Source organism: Argiope bruennichi, chromosome 10 (genome assembly GCF_947563725.1).
Source record: "Argiope bruennichi chromosome 10, qqArgBrue1.1, whole genome shotgun sequence".
Classification (NCBI taxonomy): Eukaryota; Metazoa; Arthropoda; class Arachnida; order Araneae; family Araneidae; genus Argiope; species Argiope bruennichi.
In genome coordinates this window covers 77486347-77506698 of record NC_079160.1, presented here as the reverse complement: position 1 = coordinate 77506698, position 20352 = coordinate 77486347, and the positions used below count along the sequence as shown (strand labels likewise).

Sequence of the window (20352 nt, the reverse complement as noted above, 5' to 3'; positions counted from 1 at the left end):
GTAATGAGGAGTCCCGAGATATCAGATGAAGAAAAAATGCAATGAAAGACCGAGCGAGAATATGACAATTTAGGGCGAAAAACCCTCATCGTGCAGCTGCTCACTTGCAGCAAAATGTGAAAAACTGATTCAATATTTAGATGTTGCAGAAATAAGCAAATGTTCTCTTTATGGGGCTTTGAGTTTTGAATCGAAAATAAACCGATTGGAAAATGTATGTTCCCATTATAGAAAGTTTTAGCTCCCAGCATTGAACGAATAGCCAGTGGAGTTGAAAAACTTGCTACCTCGTGTGCAGTATCGGACAACATCGGGGTTGGCGAGCGAAAGTGAGCAGGGAAGAAAGCCCCTTTGTAATTAAAAAGAAACTATGTAAATGTAAACTACTCACCAGAGCTCAAGTTTTGCCCTCCTCCCGGATCCTGTCTTCTATAGTGGGAATTGGATGTACCATTGAAAACAGCGGAATGCGGTACCATGGAAGTTGATGTCTTCAGATGTTTCGCACCGTTCGGTCTCAGGCGGGAACTGGCATATGACCTAGAACAAACGGAATAAAATAATGTAAAGTAACTGAAAATCTAATACGGCCTAGAACAAATGGAATAAAAAAGTAATGTCACAGTATATAAAAATTTAATTCGACCTAGAACAAAAGGAATAAAGAAACAATGTCTCAGTAACTAAAAATTTAATTTACGATGACGGCATTGAATGTAGATTTACAGGGATAAATGGAAATAACAACTATGTAATTTTTATTAACCAAATTGAGATTTCATATCGAGTGCGTCATCTTGTGTTATTGCCAGGTTAATAGGCGATGTTGTTCGGAAATACGAGCTGTAAATATTGACAATCGTTTCAAAACAGCCTATATACATTGTTACGAATCTGTAATGTTGCATTCCAGCACAGTTGGCTCAATCGTAGGAAAGAAAGTCTTGCGGATGGCTCTATTGGATGCTGACCGGATGACCCCCGACTTGGCGGCAAAGTTGACGACAAAATGGATGATATTAGTATCTTCAAGAATTTTGGCGGAAGGTCTATTAGTGATTTTTCGAGATCAATCTCTGCCCTGCTTCGGGAATTATAAAAGGCCACGAGACCGAGCAGGTGGCAGTCACATGAGTTCAGCTCAAGTGAATAGTTGAGCGAGTTCTCTCCCTGAGTTCTTCGAGTTATTTATAAATGTTGGGCTGTTTGCGAGGTGTGCTGCTGTTTATTGTTTGTGTATGTTTTGGCTGTGTTTGGTCGCCTTGACGTTTGATATGTATTCATGCCTTTGTGTTAATAAACGTCACCATGTGTCATTGAAGCCTGTTGATTGTGTCATCATATACCCACTATAAGCGAACTCGTTGACTTTACGGACTTAGCGGAGGAAGTTCCGTAACAATATGTAATCATAACTTTGTAGATGCGTGTTCGAAAAAAAAAAAAAAAAAACGTTTGAAATTTTAATTTTGATTGATTTCATCATGGGAGTCATATTATATACAGAGAAAAGAGATAAGTCAGATGTTAAGAGATACTTCATTCTACATCGTGACACAAGAGCGAAAGTGACCGAAATTTTTCCTTCAGTGATTTTACTATGAGATTTTGATAGGGATTTCTCTGATACTATAGACTTGAGAAAGGGAATATTAGTTATCTTTAAAAGTATGTTGGGACTTTTATCCCTTCATTCGGAGTATGAGCAAATGCTTAGGTCACCAGTTTTCTAGAATTAATTGAATAAAAAAAAGTGGAAATTTGATCAGAAAATAAGAGAGCATTTTCGAGTTAAGTTAACATGGATGTTAAAGATAAAAATTAAGAAATTAATTAGGATTTAATTTAGATTTTAAATATATCATTACGCACACATACACATTTCCATAGAACGAATGAAAATATCTTTCTTCAACTTAAAAATACTTTAAAAATATTAGAATGAAAAAAAATATATATATTGCTTCCAAATTGTATTTGCAGCGATTGGTCCAAATATTCTGTCTGCTTGTCCCTATGCTTTTACTTTCAACTATTTTTTGTTCGAAATTCCCTAAGAAGTGAATATTTACTTGTAATCATCCTATATACAATTAGTAATGTTCTTTTAGCAATGTCTTGAAAAAAATCTTACCTTTTACTGGAGTGGTTGTTGATAGGTGACGAGGGTGATCGAGAAACACTAGGATTCGTGTTCTCATGGACAAGATGCACGTGATCCAACAGAGCAGCTGAGGAAGTGAAGCCAATATTGCATTGAGAGCAGTAAATATCATTTGGCCTTTTCAACATCAAATTCTCTCCCATGGCAGCGTGTTTTTGTAACATGTGCAAAGCAGACAAACTCGATTCGCAATCTATGCCTCCGTAGCCCATGAAGTTATCTAAATAAAACAAAGAAAAAATTCCAAAAATGTAAAAAGTTTCAAATATTTTACAAGTGCTTTAATACATTATGTTCATTATCACTATTCTTTAGAAGATTCCATTAGGGAATCATAAACTAATTTTTTTTTCTGTTTAGAATCAATTAATATTATACAAAAATATTAAGTCGTGGATTAGAACTTTTTCGGTAAGTTCTTCTGTTAGAAAATTGCAAAATAAATCTGATATTTACCTTTAGAATGAATTATAAAACTAAAACTAAATATGAGCTAATAATCTTAGAAGATTTTCATTAGTTTATTAGGCAAATTTCATAACAAAAATTAGTGTAGTATTAAGGTAAATTTTATCTAAATTAGCAGTAATTTAAGGAAATTTCTAAAGAATCACAATTTTACATCACCAATACGCTTAATCATCACTTTTATTCTTACAAGGCTCGTATATTGAAAGCTATTTTAATAATTATATTTATTCCCTGTTTAGCTTATGAAATATCTTTTGTCGCCGTGAAATAAATGCATCTATTTTAGGGTATTGTGACTTAAAATTAATTTTAAAGTAAATAATCAGTTGTAATGTTCGGCTCTAGATGTTCTTGAATATATCTTAAATAAAACCTGTTTTGCATTTATCTATTATATATTTATTCCCTGTTTAGTTTATAAAGCATCTTCTATCACAGTGAAATAAATATTTCAGTTTTAGAGCATTACGACTTAAAATTAATTTCAAAGTAAAATTATCAACTGTAATGTCCTCCCTCAGATGTTCTTGAATGTTTTGCTTACTTAAAACCTAATTTGAGTTTAGCTTCGTTTTCTAATGAAGCAATATAACGTGAATTTAGGATTCCTTTCCTTTAATTGAAAATGTCCAAAATTTGATGTATATCTACAATCTACAATTAATTTTTATTTCTCCTACCTTTCCTTTAATTTTGGACTTTCTTGTAGATATAGTTGCAACAAGTTGCATAACAATGAAGCTTAGCGAATATGACCAAGAATCAAAATAGGATGGGTCTATCATGGGCATATGTAAACTGCATTTTTTGAAGAAATAATATTTTAAATCAGTACCTACCCATAGGCATACTCTGGCCATGATGTGGTCTTTTGCCATGTAACATCGACTGCAAGGATCTGATGGACGCCGCGAGCGCACTGTCAGCTGCACTTCCTGTCGGGACGTGCAAAACCTGAACATGAAGTTGGAGTGATTCGAAGGTTGGGAAGTCTGATTTGGAACAGAAACCACAGGTCAATTTCATCGTAGGTGAGATACCATCGCGAGCTTTAGAGTCAGAGCTACTTTTGTCAGTATCGGTGTCTCCATGCGACTGGAAAAAAAAAGACGAATATTTATAAATATCAGTGTTTTTCTTATGATAATGTAATAGTAAAATACTTAATTTTGAATTTTAATCAATCGTCGATTATTGTATTGCTTAGTATTGTATTTTTCATTGTTTTAAAACGACCAAATTTACAGAAATTCGGTCCTAGACACTAAGCAACTGTCAGAACGTTACCTAGTGGAGAAGGTAAAGAAAATAGATTGTCTAGTTTAATTATATAAAAGAAAATTCTACAGGCTCTGAAAATATTAGTTTTTAAAAAATAACGAAAAAGGAGTAATATTTTTATAAAAAGAAATATGGGTGCTTTACTAACAATTTTATTACTTTTTCTTCAGACTAATTCACCCATAGTGTCTGTGATTAAGAACGTGACGGAAGATGGAAGAGGTGTTGAGTGTGACCTCTGCCTTCATATTTTTCCAGAGTTGCCATTTTGATCGTCAGTCGGCAAAATCTGAAGAGATGATCAAATATAATATTTTATTCTGCCTACCGAACGATGTTTGGATTAATATGATTGCAATGTAAACCAGTGGAAGTTGTCTCCACAAAACTTTCTCGTATTCTTTATAATAAAGGTGTTATTCTAAAGAACGTTTTATCAGAAAATGTTGCACAATCGTTATGAAATATTCTTTTGGCATGAATTGAGCATTTTTGCTGAATCTATCAAGTGATCTTTAGCGATTAATCGCTGGAATGCGGTTAATAGTATCCGAAAATCAAATTTGTGCTTTAGATATGTTTTTCCCAATCGATTGGGAGGCCGCGGTGGCCTGGTGATAAGGTCTCGGCTTGTGAGCCGTAGGGTTTCAGGTTCGAGACCCGATTCCACAGAAGAACCATCGTGTAAGGGGGTCTGTGGCACGTTAAATCCTTCATGCCAAACGTCCTCCCGCTGGTGTGGTGTGGCGTGGAGAGGGGAGGGGAGTGCCAGCTCAGGTGTCGTCCTCGTCATCTGACCGCGGTTCAAAATGACGAGGTCCGTCCCAAAATAGCTCTAGTATTGCTTTAGAACGGAACGTTAATATAACTAAACTAAACTAAACTCAATCGATTGAAAGAAAAATTTGACACAAAATTGGACTTGTAGTCACCAAATAGCTCATAAGGATGTATGAATAAATTGTTGCAACTGAATCCGACTTCTCGGAACCACATCCACAACCTTTAAGTTTGACATTAGATGAAAAAAAATATTGAAAAAAAATATTACAAACTTTGGGAATAAGACAAGGGACAATTGAGGAACAATCAAAAGGAACGAAAAAAGTATCCATTAGTTAAAAAGAAATTTCAAAGAGAAAAGAAAAATGCAGATTAGTCTGATTTATGAAATGTTACGAAGCATCGACGTCGAACTAACTCCATTTTGTGTAATGTTTTAATTTAAGTATATATTATTTTGCATCTAAGTGAATATAAATTACAATCTTAATTACATATTTTTAAGGAAATTATTCAATGAGTCTACGTTGCAAGAAGTACATAATGATGCTTTATGCCACAAGAAAACACGAAACAAATCTAACAAAAACACAACCGAGATATACACAAAGAGCAGCATTTATAGAAACCAATAACACGCACGCAAGTAATAACTTGTTAATTAAATAACAGAAACAGCACAATGAGCAGCACTCGGCATCACCAATTAGCAATGGGGTTAGTAAAAATCAGATTTGAAACAGAGAATTTATTGCAAAACTTCAACCTTCCGCGTTTATATAATTCTTTCGATGGGACATGGAATTTTCCAGAAGAATCTTTAGATCTCGGTTCGAAATACAGATACAGCCTAAATTCTTATGTTCCAGAACCTTGAATTTTATCGCCAAATTCGTCGCCAAGGTCGAAAATCATTGATCTGGCATCCATTCAGAATAGCTTAAAATTTCTCCCTCTAGCGACGAAACTAACTGCGCGGGGAAACAATATCACAAATTTGTAAAAATATTTTCTTTTCCAATAGTGTCGAATTAAATCAAATTCGCATTTATTTACATGTGAAGCTAAACTTTTCTGAATCACATACTGTATAACTGTATCGGTGCACTATATACTGTGTGGAGTATAATATTTAATATTCTGTCTGTGATTATTTTAGCTCGAAAATATCCATTAATTTCATTTTTGATTGTGAAGCTCGTAAAATATTTATTTTGTCACATCGTGGAACATAAACATTTACCTTTCTGTGGGGACAGACAGCATTGGGCGATGCCAGTTCGTCCAGGCACTTGAAGCAGGACCTGGAAGAAGGAGGACGGGGTGATTCCGAGAGGGGGGAGGAGGAAGAGAAGGAGCGGTGGCTCTGCAGCACGTGGTCGCCAAGGGCGTTGGGGGAAGAACACACCTGAGGGCAGAAATTGCACAGCAGGGGCTTCGGCGGATCCGGAGAATCGTCTTCTCTGCCATCCTTGTCACCCTAAAAGATGGATGTTGTCAAAATGTGATGACATATGTTGCAGGTGGTTTGGTGGTTCTTAAAACATGATGGAGAGTAAAATAATTTGGGCTCAGAAAGGATAAATGGATATAAAACCGCAAAATTAACTTCACATTTAAATCAAAAAAAATTTTTAACGAGTCGAAATGCCATGTAATTCAGTTTAGAATATATTTAAATAAATTCATTTTTAGAAATATGTCTTGGACGCCCAGTTTTTGTGTGGTTGGATTCTTTAATAATTAATTTATGATGAATTATAACATTCTTTTTATGACTTAAATAGTCCAGAAATGTTGTTATAGTATAGCTATCTTACAAAATTATGGTTGAAAGAGAAAATATTGTTTTGTTTTATGTTAAATATTTGTTTAAATAACATATAAACATTTTTATTCGAATCACTAATAATTAATTACTTTTAGTATTGTTATTATTATTATAAATTATCTTTCAAATGCTTCATTTTTTGGAATTATTTTAATAACAGTTCTAATAAAAATTTTTTAAAAAACATCTATTATTTATTGTATATTTAAAATTCAACTAATATTGTTGAATTTTGATTATTCAATGTCTTATAAGTTCAACCCAATTTAAAGTGAGATTTAAAGAGCTGATATAATTGACAACCAACATTTTATTTTAAAGACAAAAGCTATCAATGGGATAAACCCATTTATATAAGAATGACAAAAACGGAAATTAAAAATTTTTTAATATAAATAGTTTTAAAATGTTCAAAATTTTCTCAATTAATAGTAATTTATTCTTACTCCGTTAATATTTAAATAATAATAAACACGTGATCACGTGAACGAGAACGAGATCATAATCACGTGAACTCATCATTATTGGATAAGAGAACAAAATTGGCCAAATTTGATAAGAGCACAAAAAAGTTGAGGGCAGATAAGAGCCTCTTATTTTTCTTTTAGAATTAGGTATTTTTGGAAATACGTAAAACCAATTATTTAATGTTGCAATATCACATCTTTATTTTTTACTTAACCTGCAAGTGGCATAATGATTTGCAAAATAAAATTGGACGATGAGCTTTCCATACATTAGAGAAGTATGAATTGATTACATTAGAAGATGCCTTTATATAAATATAAGATTTTCTTTGCAAATGGTGTTCAGAGCCTTCTGTTTATCGATATGTGAATTTACTTACAATTAAAAAAATATGAGAAAATTTTCTTTGTTATACATTTTCTTATACTTGCATAATATGGCTTTTCTTTGTTAAACTTTTTAATGTACTAAGAAGAATTGAGAATAAATTGGACAATTTTCAGTAGATCACTTGAGTCCAAAACTGACGCAAGTTTATATTTTTAGTGATCAGAACATATATGAAACTTTTATTCATCATTTTTTTTTTCTGTTTTTACTTTCTCGTATGCTTAGTTCAGAGTAAGAATAATGATCACCAAAAAATTCGAACTCGAGATTTTGATATATCTACACCTTTTTAGAACTCCCAGAGTTCAGAAAACACATTTTTGGAAAATTTCCTGTCTGTCTGTGACAAAGATAACTCAAAAACACTTTGAGCTAGACTGTTGAAATTTGGTATATGGTCTTCGCACCAAATTTGCTGATGTTTATCAAATTTTGAGTAAACTCTGTTCAGAGGAAGTCTGTCTGTTTGAATATAATAATTACACAAGGTAAATAGATAAAATTCGATATATAGAATTAACATTTTGAATTTAAACTCCTATCCAACCAACATCGCCAAAACGCGATAAAGGGTTGACTGTCTGTCGGTCTGTAGTTTCAGAAACATATAACCGCGATAATTTAAAAAAAGATGATTAAAATATATAAATTTTTTTTTTTGTTTGAATCGGTTGGAAAAAAGGCGTATAAAAGACAAACTCGATTTTTGTATACTATTAAAGTATGCCAGGGATTAATCGCCAAATAATTCGCCAAGGATGAAGAAGAAAAATTTGGCAAAAATGCTAAATTCCCCTCAAAAGTCAATAGTTCGTAACTATTGTACACCAATGCCATGCAAGGCGTTCTCTCGCATGGCAAGTTTGTTAGAGAATGTACGAGAAAGTTCAAGAGAGACCACTCCCGCTGATTTAGTTGATGAACGACTACATCAACAAGAAATCCATCTTTGATATTTTTAGTCCAAAACAGCGGACAATCTATAATTTTGGTTTAAAAATTACATTCTGAAATTCACCCATCTAGATAATGTTTGAATTTTTGTGGTATTGCATTCGCATTTACGCGGACTTTCGTACAATCAATACTTTTACGGATTTGATCTAAAATTTTGGGCAGCTATATAATTTCAAAATTAAAAGGATATACGAAAATCATCTATTTAACTCATTTTTATTGGTTATAATGAGCACGATATAATCCGCACTTTGTCTTCGAGTCCATAAAAAATCACCAGAGGTTATTAGCACGCAACTTTGTAAATATAATTATTTAAAACTGTTTTACATCCCACATAATTGCCCGACTTATTTATTCGCAACCATTCATAAAATCCTTCATTTCTCAAATCTATAAATAAAATAATTATTTCCCCAACAAACAAAATGAATTGGAGAAAAGAGTTTTCAATTCCATTGCAGAAAGCCTGCTGGAATTTAATAACTTAATGACAGCACCTAATAGTCCTCGTTACATCAACAAGATGATTTGTAACTCACTTTCCAGAGCGATAGTTGAACAATTTTCCTCGGGTAATTAGATAATTTGCGATAATTTAGGTAATCTGGTTCCATTCTGAACGGTTGGGAAGAGTCGGGCATTTCAAAAAAACAGCACTCTGCTTCTCAAAGGTACCTTTTCAGGTGTGTTTCGATGGATTTTGAGAATCCATGTTAAAAGAGTCCCCATAATTGTGTTTGATTAACATTTTTATTAACAACAAGCGATTTAAATTGTTTTACGGAACAATTAATTTCAACCTCAAAAATTATTTACCGGACAAATATTCGAGTCACGATCATAGCCGTTTGATTTAAAGCACCAAAACCAAATTGAGCCATTTATTGAACTAATAAAGCTGCCCTTTAATATTATCAGAAATGCTATGCATGTAAATTTTATTAAGTAACTACTTGATACTATTACGTAATTTGTTATTCAAATGAAGATAACTATTAATCAGTGCTAATAAAGAACACATGTTGCATTTCTGCATTTTAAATAAGTATGCTTGTTTTTTTGGGGCTATATTTTATTGTTCGGATTATTTTATATCAATCGCCTTCGGCGACCTGCTGGTTCACGAAGAGTATTCCTTGAGCTGTTTAATTTTCATTAAATACTTTATGCATAAATTCATATTCATGGTCCTTCAATAAAGATAATTTAAGTATCAAATTGCGACAGATATTAAAGCCTTGTCGGTCTCATAGTCTGTCTCACACTCGTTATATTTATTAAGCACATGAATTTTCCTAATAGTGTTGAATCCGAATCTATTTCAAATTGAACGACTTGTCTTTTATGGTAATATAATAGTAGTTTCGTATTCCTCAAGAAGATTGAACAGATAATTATCAGGATCTTTATTCTTTCGTCTTAAACAACGAAAGAAAATCCGACGTCTAAGCATTTAATGAAACAATGAAAGAGGTTAGAATTTTACGGCACGATTTCAGTACAGAACACGATAACAATGCAGTCTATAATTAAAATTTATACAAAAAATATTTTTAGGAAATGCCAAAAACTCAGAAAAAAAAATTGCATAATCTTATAACTTTAAACTATCAAAAGTTGTATAAATATAAATTTATTTCGTGTATCTCGAAAACGGCTCTAATGATTTGAATCAAATTTTATATTTAGATAAGGTTTGTTTTTTAAGTTTGTTTATACAGGTGTCTTTCATGAAAAAATGAGATTTTACACACAAATAATAAAAGAAAACATTTTTTATAACAAACTATGAGTCTTTTTCTATCTGCTCTTATGTTGAAAATGTCATATAGCGCCTTCATGGACCCGATTCCACTTTGATAAAACTGAGTGCAGGTTCAAAAATATGAATAATGATAGATAAACTGTAAAATGAATCCTATAATATGTCAGATTGTTTCGTATGATATGTTAAACTATGTGCATTCATGATTTTTTTTATTTAAATGACCAGTTCATAAGTAGGTAAGATTGAAAAATATTCCTATGTAATCAATATATGATTCTTATCTATTTTCTCCGAAAAAAAAACACGATTTTAGAAAAAAAGAGCAACCCTGCCGAGGGGTTTTCCAGATATCATCATTAAAAAGACATTTATTTTAACTTTTAAAATTATGCAGAATCAATTTTGTCCAATAATATTTTGTAGAGCTGTCATGAAAAAACACTCAACTCTCAAACGTCCCAAAACGCCAAAAAATATATCCAATGTGCACATTCTTACCCACCAGAGTGTATTATAGTAGTAATAGCTCTATGACAAACAGTCTGTCTTGTGGACCTTTAACACCCCAGACACACATTTCCCATTATTATTATAAGAAAATATCGGAGAAAAGTATTCTTCCCTCAACTTTCTAATATTTTCTAAATTATGCAACTTATTATGTTAAGTGATGAGAGTCAGAAATACATTCTGGATATCTCTTTGACTCGTTAGGTCCAAAATCTGATGGAGATATGACAAGACTACATATCAGATGTCATACTTATAGCTTTTTAAGATTTGGAGTCAACACGTTTGTACATTTAGTAAAAGACATACTAACAGATAATCAATCAAAAACGGAATCACTTTAAAATAAATTGGATACTCATCCATAATTGGGTGATAAAATCATAAGCAAAATTTCATCCGTTTAGGTCGTCGCCATTTTGAGTAGCGATGTTTTGTGTATTCGAATGGACATATAGACAGAATTCTAATCGAAGAATAATGTGATGATTTGGGCGGAAAATACCACCAAAATTTCGTCCTTATAGTTCTCTATTCTCTAAGTCAAGGCATTTTTGAGTTATCAGACAGGCAGACATTTTCCAAAAATGCGTTTTTTGAAATCATGCAAGTCTGAAACGTGGAGATTCGTCAAAATTTCGAATTCGAATTTTTTGATGATTTTTATACTTTCTCTATATTTTATATACGATAAAAAAAATATTTGCTTTAAATTTTTGAAACACTATATGAAATAGGTAACATTGAAATTGCCAAAAAACAGATAAATTTTATCCGATATTTGAGAAAGGTTTTTTTAAAAAGAAAAATGCAGAAATTAGAGTGAAATCTTGAGCCATAAATAAAATTATTCTGTGAGTAAAGAAGTAAGCTGCTAGCGGTGATATCGCAACCTAATCTGCTCACCTGAATTCTCAAAGTTGAAAACACTTGCGTCACTTTGAAATCACAATAAGCTAATTTTACTATTCCAGCTTCATTAAGCAAATATATATTTATATTATTGTCCGAAATTCCATTTTATAAATACACAAATCTGAACAATAGAAAACATCATTTGCACGATCTCATTACCTCAGACTTCATTAACGTTTAATTTAAAAGTCCAAAGCTGTCAACGTTAAGCATTTAATAAATTATACTCAATAAAACTACGCACTAGAATGCGGTAGCAGCCGTTCCGTTGAGATCTCAGCCTCACACGTAGTTTGTCTTGACCATATATCATCGCACAACTGGCAGAGGTAAGATCCTCAGCAAACACAACCCGAAAAGCACAGACAGAACTTGACAGACGTATACCCAAACATTTAACAAATCTATCCTTCGTGAGGTGCCTCGGCTTTTTCTTTGCTCTTTCCCCTCCCTCAGGAAGAACAAAACCATCAACTAAACAAACGAAAGAAGAAGAAGAAGAAGAAACAGAAGCAGAAAAAATAATCCGAGCTCATTTCCCATCGCTTATTGTTGAAGGCCACCAGCCATGCTGCTCGTCGTTCTTGGTGAAGAAATTCGCCTCAAGGAATCGCTCTCAGCTGATAGCGAGCAAATAAAAGAATTTTTCACTTCCACATCCCAAAGACTGTTTATTCACGTCCAGCTTAAATCCATCTTTCATTCTTTGTGATCTGAAGATGTGTTTTTATGACACCTACCATCTTCTTCAACAAAACTAATGTCTTCCACTAAATAAGACCCTGATTGGACCTATCATTGTTCAGACCTTACAGTTCTTCAAAGTATCTGTGATGAGGTTACAAAGTTGTGAGAGGCCCCCTTTTTTTATTATTATTATCTTTAAGTATCTAGATGAGGCCTGCTGGGATATGTCAGCCATTTTCTTCGTTTATTTTTTTCTGGATCCATCGTGTTCTACTCGACCTACTTTCTTCAATCGGACGTGAATGATGCTTCTGTAATGCTACCTCTTCTGAAGCAGTTAAAAGTGATTTAGTGTTTATAATGGATGAATACTTCTAATTAGCGTTAGTTTATCGAGGGATATAAACATTCTTTGACCAAAGGACACTAATGTTTGGGATGCTGGAAGGAAATAGCATTTGACAATGAACGTCACATTTATTTTGTGGATGGAGTGCTATTCTTTCCTATTTAATCTTCTTAACCACGTGGATTAGAAATATATCAAAGAGGAATTGAAAGAATGCTTTTTATTATTCTGATATGACGTAATCTGCTTGATGTTGTGTATATAAATTTGAATATGCATGATGCCATTGTTGTTGTGTTCTAAACAACATGATTTTATTTCATTTGTATGATGCATATTAATTACATTTATACGAAGTAAATGAATTAATATTTAATATCAATATAATAATATCTCAAAATGATATTTCAACTATATATTATTGATATATTTATAAATTAAATCAATAAAAAAAGAAAAAAGTTTAATAATATTCAATTTAATAAAAAAGAATAAAGTACGCCTTTATATATATATATATATATATATATATATATATATATATATGTAATGATATTTTAACTCTAATTTCTAATTAATTTCCAAGATTTTATCTTAATTTAGCCCATAGTAAGTTTATTTTAAAATATTCTCTTATTTCGTGATCCAATTCCACTGTCTCTACTTAATTAATTCAAGAAAAGCTTTGTTAAACTGCTGAATCAGCTAAAACTAACTTTCCCACACTCCGCGTGAAGAGATAAAATACCGCTGATCAAGCAAATTCTTTTTTAAAATCTTCCTGTGTTTCCCCTGCCTTGTCCAAGCGTGTAACGAAAATCCCTATCGAAATCTCATAATACATTAGCACTGTAAAGAAATATTTTCCCTATCAAAATCATAGGTTATATAAGACCAGGGATAAAATGCCCAAGAGCTTTTTCCTCATTCCTTTTCTGTGTCGTTCTGTGTGCTCATCGCTTGTACATATGCCTGCTTCTTCAAAATAAAATAAAACGACGTCACAAAATTAAAAGTATCTTCACTGTCTTCAAACTGCATTCTGTTTCACAACAAATAATGTTACATATATATATATATAAATTTCCTTTTTATTTAGTTAGGTGACTATGTTGAAAAGTCGATTTTCTGCGAAATCATAAAATTTTTTTTTATTTGATATTCCTAATATTTGAAGATATTTCTTTATAAAATCATTAGAATTTTGTTTCCAAATCTATTTTTTGGAAATTAATTTTTATACTTGTATGTTTCATACTCTTTAGTGATATTTTACATCTTTAGACGCTATTTTCTCAAATTTTTATCTTTGATAGGGTTTTCTTATTGAAAAGATTATAAATTAAGACCTAATGGGTAATTTTTTATTCAAATTTGGTATAAGAACTTCTCAATATGCTCTGTAGTTCCTGAACTATAGAATAAGCAATCAATTCATTTAGAAATATTTCATAGTTGTTTTGAAAATTTTATAATTTATATAAAATAAAAATATTTTATACTTTTTTATAGGTGCTTCACAATGTGAAAAAAAAATTATAATTTTGGTTATTTTTTATTAGTCGAACCCCAATATTTAAAGCATAGATGGAATAAAGCTTATTTTTTAGTTCAGGAGCCATATAATATATTTCTTAAGATATATACAAAATTTGAAAAAATCAAACTAGAAGACTTTTGCTTTATACTTCTGTTTAACCCTTTTTTCCAATTAAAAAAATAACTTCTTTCCACTTAACTTGCACATTTTGATTTCATAGAAGTTTTTTCAATCTTTTTTATACGAATATTAAATATAACTATTTTCGAACGTTTCTCAAAAAAATTCATCTGAACGTAGTCAAGTACTTTAAATATTTCTTGTTTGCTTTATTTTTTAAAATCAAATGTTTCTTGTTATTTATATAAATTGGATTGTGACTGAAAATATATTTTTAGTATAACAATTCTATTCGGTGCACTCATCACGTAGCGGTTCAAACCCTGCAGATTACTGCCATTAGAGAGTTATTAATAAAGAGAAAGATATTGAAATTATTAATTACAAATTATTTATTGTTTAAAAAAGAGGATAATTTTGCATTATATTTCAACTTAATATTATATTAATGCTGAATTATTTAAAATATAAAGATAAAGTAGAAAAATAATGATACCTAACAAAAATATGTAGATTTTACAATAAACCCGGAATGATGCATTTCATAAAACTTTATTTAAATTTGCTATTATAAAAAACAATATTTTTCTGATAATGATTTTACCGCAAGCACTGTAACTTTTAAAATATAATTTAATAAATCAAATAATATAAAAGAATAAAAATACAAGTTTCTGTTTTGCTGTTTTCTTTTCACACTGTTTTAAACTTTATAATTTTGAAAAAATAATTGGATTTTTTAAACATTTGTTTGACCTAGATTTTGTGAAATTTAATACACAAATTACGTTCTTTACAAATGAGGAAATTTGGTAAAAATATGTAGAAAAAGAATCTTGTTTTATCATATTTCTTGGAATTTCTTTTTCTAATAGACATCTGTAAGTTTAGTCTGAACTAATAAAAATTAGCTTAAGGTGTATGTACACACTTGAAACTTCGAAAATCGTTCAAAATATCGAATTTTTTTTATTACTCAATAATGTTCTCTGATTTTTTAGCTTTCAAACGATACTAAGATGTTGCCGATATTCCAAATATTTCTTGAGTTATAATTATTTTTCTTGAGGTGCTTTCATTGAAAACTCTAGTTACGGTGTTTTTAAAACTCATTTTATGAAGAATGATATTTTCCCACTATGTTGCTTCATTCAAACAATCATAACTCAACAAGAAATTAACCAAATACAGTTATTTATATATCAAAATAATCTGTATGAAATAGCGGATGTTTTGTGCCTCAATCAAAGTTATATTTATAGAAATAAATTTTTAATAGTTGTTTAAAATTTAAAATTACAGAAAAAATCTCGTTTTTTCTATTCATTGTTGATGAAAGAATTGTAAAAAAAATAAAAAAAACTATATATTTTTATAACTTGATTGAGACATACAACATAAAGACTAATATTAGGCATCAATTCCAACTAGAATTGTGTGTCTGTACAAATTAGAATTTAAGATATCATGTTTCAAAAAATAGGCTAATTTGCTCATTAAATATTATTTAATTAATTAATAATTAGTGTAATATGGTTTTTTCTCACTGAAATGAGTTTAAACATATATTAATAACCTACTGTGAAAAAACTGGATTTTTAAAGTTAAAACTTAAAAAAAACTTCAAGTGTTTACGTACACCTTAAGTAAAGTTTTTCCTCTTTCTTAAGTACGTCATGATTTTGATTTCTGATCAGATGTCGAGGTCGTCACTTGAGCTAGTTTCCCTTCCCTGCATTTAAACATCCTGCCATTAGGAGACATTTAAATTTTGATTTCATCTTGATAATTTTTAAAGTAAATTGCAGAACTATATCAGTCCAGAGTTCTTGCCTTTATGAGTCTGAATCCAAGATGATGCCAAAGATCCAAGTTGTCTTGTGGAAGTAGCCTGTGTTTTTAGAATAGTGTAAAAAAACAATTTTTGATAGTATTAAGAAGAAATGTGTTTTTTGATTAAATGTTTCGAAGATAAATGAAAGATAGAAAAATGTTACGGTGAATAAAATTTAAAAAAACACAAAAGTAAAAATTATTTGAAAAATGAATTTTTCAACCAAACACATAAACGCTTCTACCACATAAAAAAAATTCAATTCAATTCAAATCTGTAATCCGAAACATAGTAATATAATAATATTTTAAGTTTGATATATATATGATTAAATGTTTGATAAAAATGTGCTGTTAATTATATAGTAGTGGCAATATGAGCATAAAATATGCAATTAATACGCTATAAACACTATTATTAAAACAATAGTAGAAAATTTTGAAAAATCCATCAAGATTAGAGAAAAAAATGGTACATCTGAAGAGTTATTATTATTACTTTTTTAATTTTAAATTAGAGTAAAAATGTTTTTAACAATAAAATATCCCGTTATAGAAGAAACACGTTAAAATTTCAATTAAACTATAATTAAAATCTAAATAAAATTTTGAAAAATTCCTACACTTACAACCCCAAAAAATACTTACCTGTCAAATCTGGCAGATATAAATTTCCCCAAAGAGTTGACCTGTAAGGCACAATTTTTTATCTTGCATACCAACAAATAAATATTATCATGTTAACATCGTTTCACCTGCATTAGATTTGTATATCGCTCTTAATCTTGAATTCCTTTTACGGATTTTTTTTTCAACTAATCAAGAATTCCTGCATTACATATTACTTCGGTACAATAAATTAAATCTGAAGTACGCAACTTTAGACGTATGGTATTTCATCAAAGTAGTTCAACTTAAATTTATTGCATTTAATGCAGTAAAACTTTAAACTATTTAGAAATTACAATATGAAAAAATGATAAAAAATTAGATATTTCTATGTATCTAACTGTTTTGAAATGTTTCTCTATCTGATGTAACATTTTTTTACGAGGACGTTTTGTAAGATGTAAGGCAGAGCACGTTTTAAGTAGGCATACTTTTCTTATCTTTTAATACATGTATGCTACTGTTCAGTATTTTATACGCATTTTTATTAGATGGTATTTGCCTAGAGTATCTAACATATTCACTTGTGTTGTTTGCGATAAAATCATTACCCAAAAAGTTCCAGATACAAATCTCGATAGAATTGAAGCTTGTAATTTTATCTACTTTTTTTAATACATTTCCTTAAGACATTTAAAATCGATATAATATTTCATTTCTTTTAATATTCTTTAATCCTTTGTCTCATATAAGTTTCTGCCATTTTACTTATTATTTTTATTATTATATATTATTTGTAATTTGATGTAAACACAGTACCATACAGAAGAACAACATACAACCATACCCGAACCGGGGCTCGAACCCCGGTTCGGGTATGGTTGTAACGCGTACGCTTAGATAGACGTACGCGTTAACCCTATGCCAGGACGCCGGCAAAACACTGTTATAGACGCAGTATGAAATTAATTACGAAAAATATCAAAACTGAGAAAAAAATTGAACAGAAATGAGATTGATCTAGTAAAAAAAGCTTCATGTCTTTCAAGGTATTTTAATATGCCAGTAATGTGTTTTGTGAAAGAATATGTTCCGATATATATATCTAAAAAAACACCAAAAACCTGGTATTTTTATTTAACATATTTTAATTCGTTTTGGACTTAAAAATTAATCTTCATATACATGGAATTTGTTTATTGTTATTATTTTTTTAATAAATGGCGATATTTAATTTTTATACTATCAAAATTTAATTATTATTACTTCTATTTCAGCAATAATTAGTTAATTGGTGACATTTGATTTTTTTATCAACAAATAGTTACTTTTTTTACAATGATTTCAGCAATAATTAGTTAATTGCATGGTGACATTTGATTTTAACATCAACAAATAATTACTTTTATTACTATGATTTCAACAAAAATTGCATTAATTACTGGAATGTAGTTAATGCATAATAACCAGAATACCGAATGCGCATTTTGACTGCATTTTTAGAATGATCAAAACTAAAATTTGACTTAGAGTTACAATTTTAATCACAAAATCTCATATCAAATTTCACTTATTTAGGCCATTACGTTTTTGAATTATCGTGTTTACATGCTTCAGAAAATACAGACCGACAGATGAGCAACCTTTTAAAGGATTTTGTTCAATATTCGATACATATCTAAATTTTAAATAATGAATCAGTATACAAAATATTATCCATCTAGTACTCTCAGTTTTGCAATTATCGTGTTAATTTATACTTGGGCAACCGGACAGTCAACCTCCTTTGAATAGATTTTTATAAAATTTTGCAGAAATCTTTAATTTTGGAGTACAATCCATGTATGAAATTTTATCTATCTAGTTCAAAGTATTTCTGAGTTAACGCGTTAACAGATAAATAGACAAACAAACATAATGCCAAAAATATATTTGTTTAGACAAGTCTGGAAAACTGTTTAAATTCATTGAAATCTCGAGTTCGAATTTTTTTTAGGGTTCTAATACTTTCTCTATGCATACTTTATGAAACAGAAAGTAAAAAAGTATCAATATTCTGTTCTTTAGATTGCTTTAACGCCATAGAATTTTATGTAAATTGGCTTTCACACTTATTTCAAGAAATATATAAATATAATTAGAATTTTATTATTTTGGTTAAAACTTTAATTTCTTTTTGATGTGCGGTCCCATTGGACGTCAGAGCTCTAATAGAATAACTTTTCTACAAATGAGCAATTATTATGTTTCTTGAATATTCTAGGGTCAAATCGCATTAATAGACAGAAGGATCATCACTTTATATAGTAAAATGCGTAGATAGAAAGTGTGAATGGCAGAGCCGAATAATAGCTCAAAGATCAGCCTATTTTGCGGATCATTTATGATTCCTACGGCGCGATTGAAATAACTAGATGTTGGTTATCGGTGACCCCTATGGTAATCAATGCATTAATAACTTCTGTGTTACGAATTTACGCGGTTATAACACCATTTTTATATCTGGTGCGAATTGTAATGAGCGAGGATAGAACCTGGGACCTTGTGGTTCGCAGTCCAGTAAATACAAAAGCATATGCTCGTGTAGCGTAGTTGTTAACTGGCGTATATGCTATTCACCACAGACTCTCCCTCCAGTGAGTCGGAGGTGAGACGAACGATATGGCTGTTGAGTGGTGATGTATTATCTGTTGATTCAAATACGCCTGTACCCATTTGAGTAGCGCCAAGTGTTATGGCGAGCGTGTTTGGGTTGCTGAGTCAAGTGAGTCTGACGACTTTGGTTGCGGGTAGATGGCGCAACAACAGCTGTTACGAAGGTTGAAGGTTCATCGTCCGAGGTCACCAGTGTAGCGGATTGTGTTGAGCGAGGATAGAACCTGGGACCTTGTGGTGCGCAGTCCAGTAAATACAAAAGCATATGCTCGTGTAGCGTAGTTGTTAACTGGCTTATATGCTATTCACCACAGACTCTCCCTCCAGTGAGTCGGAGGTGAGACGAACGATATGGCTGTTGAGTGGTGATGCATTATCTGTTGATTCAAATACGCCTGTGCCCATTTGAGTAGCGCCAAGTGTTATGGCGAGCGTGTTTGGGTTGCTGAGTCAAGTGAGTCTGACGACTTTGGTTGCGGGTAGATGGCGCTACAACAGCTGTTACGAAGGTTGAAGGTTCATCGTCCGAGGTCACCAGTGTAGCGGATTGTGTTGAGCGAGGATAGAACCTGGGACCTTGTGGTGCGCAGTCCAGTAAATACAAAAGCATATGCTCGTGTAGCGTAGTTGTTAACTGGCTTATATGCTATTCACCACAGACTCTCCCTCCAGTGAGTCGGAGGTGAGACGAACGATATGGCTGTTGAGTGGTGATGCATTATCTGTTGATTCAAATACGCCTGTGCCCATTTGAGTAGCGCCAAGTGTTATGGCGAGCGTGTTTGGGTTGCTGAGTCAAGTGAGTCTGACGACTTTGGTTGCGGGTAGATGGCGCAACAACAGCTGTTACGAAGGTTGAAGGTTCATCGTCCGAGGTCACCAGTGTAGCGGATTGTGTTGAGCGAGGATAGAACCTGGGACCTTGTGGTGCGCAGTCCAGTAAATACAAAAGCATATGCTCGTGTAGCGTAGTTGTTAACTGGCTTATATGCTATTCACCACAGACTCTCCCTCCAGT

At 31.5% G+C, this 20352-nt stretch overlaps 1 protein-coding gene across 1 annotated transcript in view; it reads right to left on the bottom strand.

Moving 5' to 3' along the window:
• Positions 1 to 20352, bottom strand: part of LOC129987606 (zinc finger protein 423-like) — a 50054-nt gene that overhangs the window by 28297 nt on the left and 1405 nt on the right. Inside the window, exons 2-5 of the mRNA XM_056095565.1 lie at positions 5943 to 6179; positions 3475 to 3730; positions 2135 to 2384; positions 392 to 540 (exon numbers count right to left, since the gene is read on the bottom strand). Coding sequence (XP_055951540.1) covers positions 392 to 540; positions 2135 to 2384; positions 3475 to 3730; positions 5943 to 6179 — 892 coding nt within the window. The remainder of the gene's footprint in view (positions 1 to 391; positions 541 to 2134; positions 2385 to 3474; positions 3731 to 5942; positions 6180 to 20352) is intronic.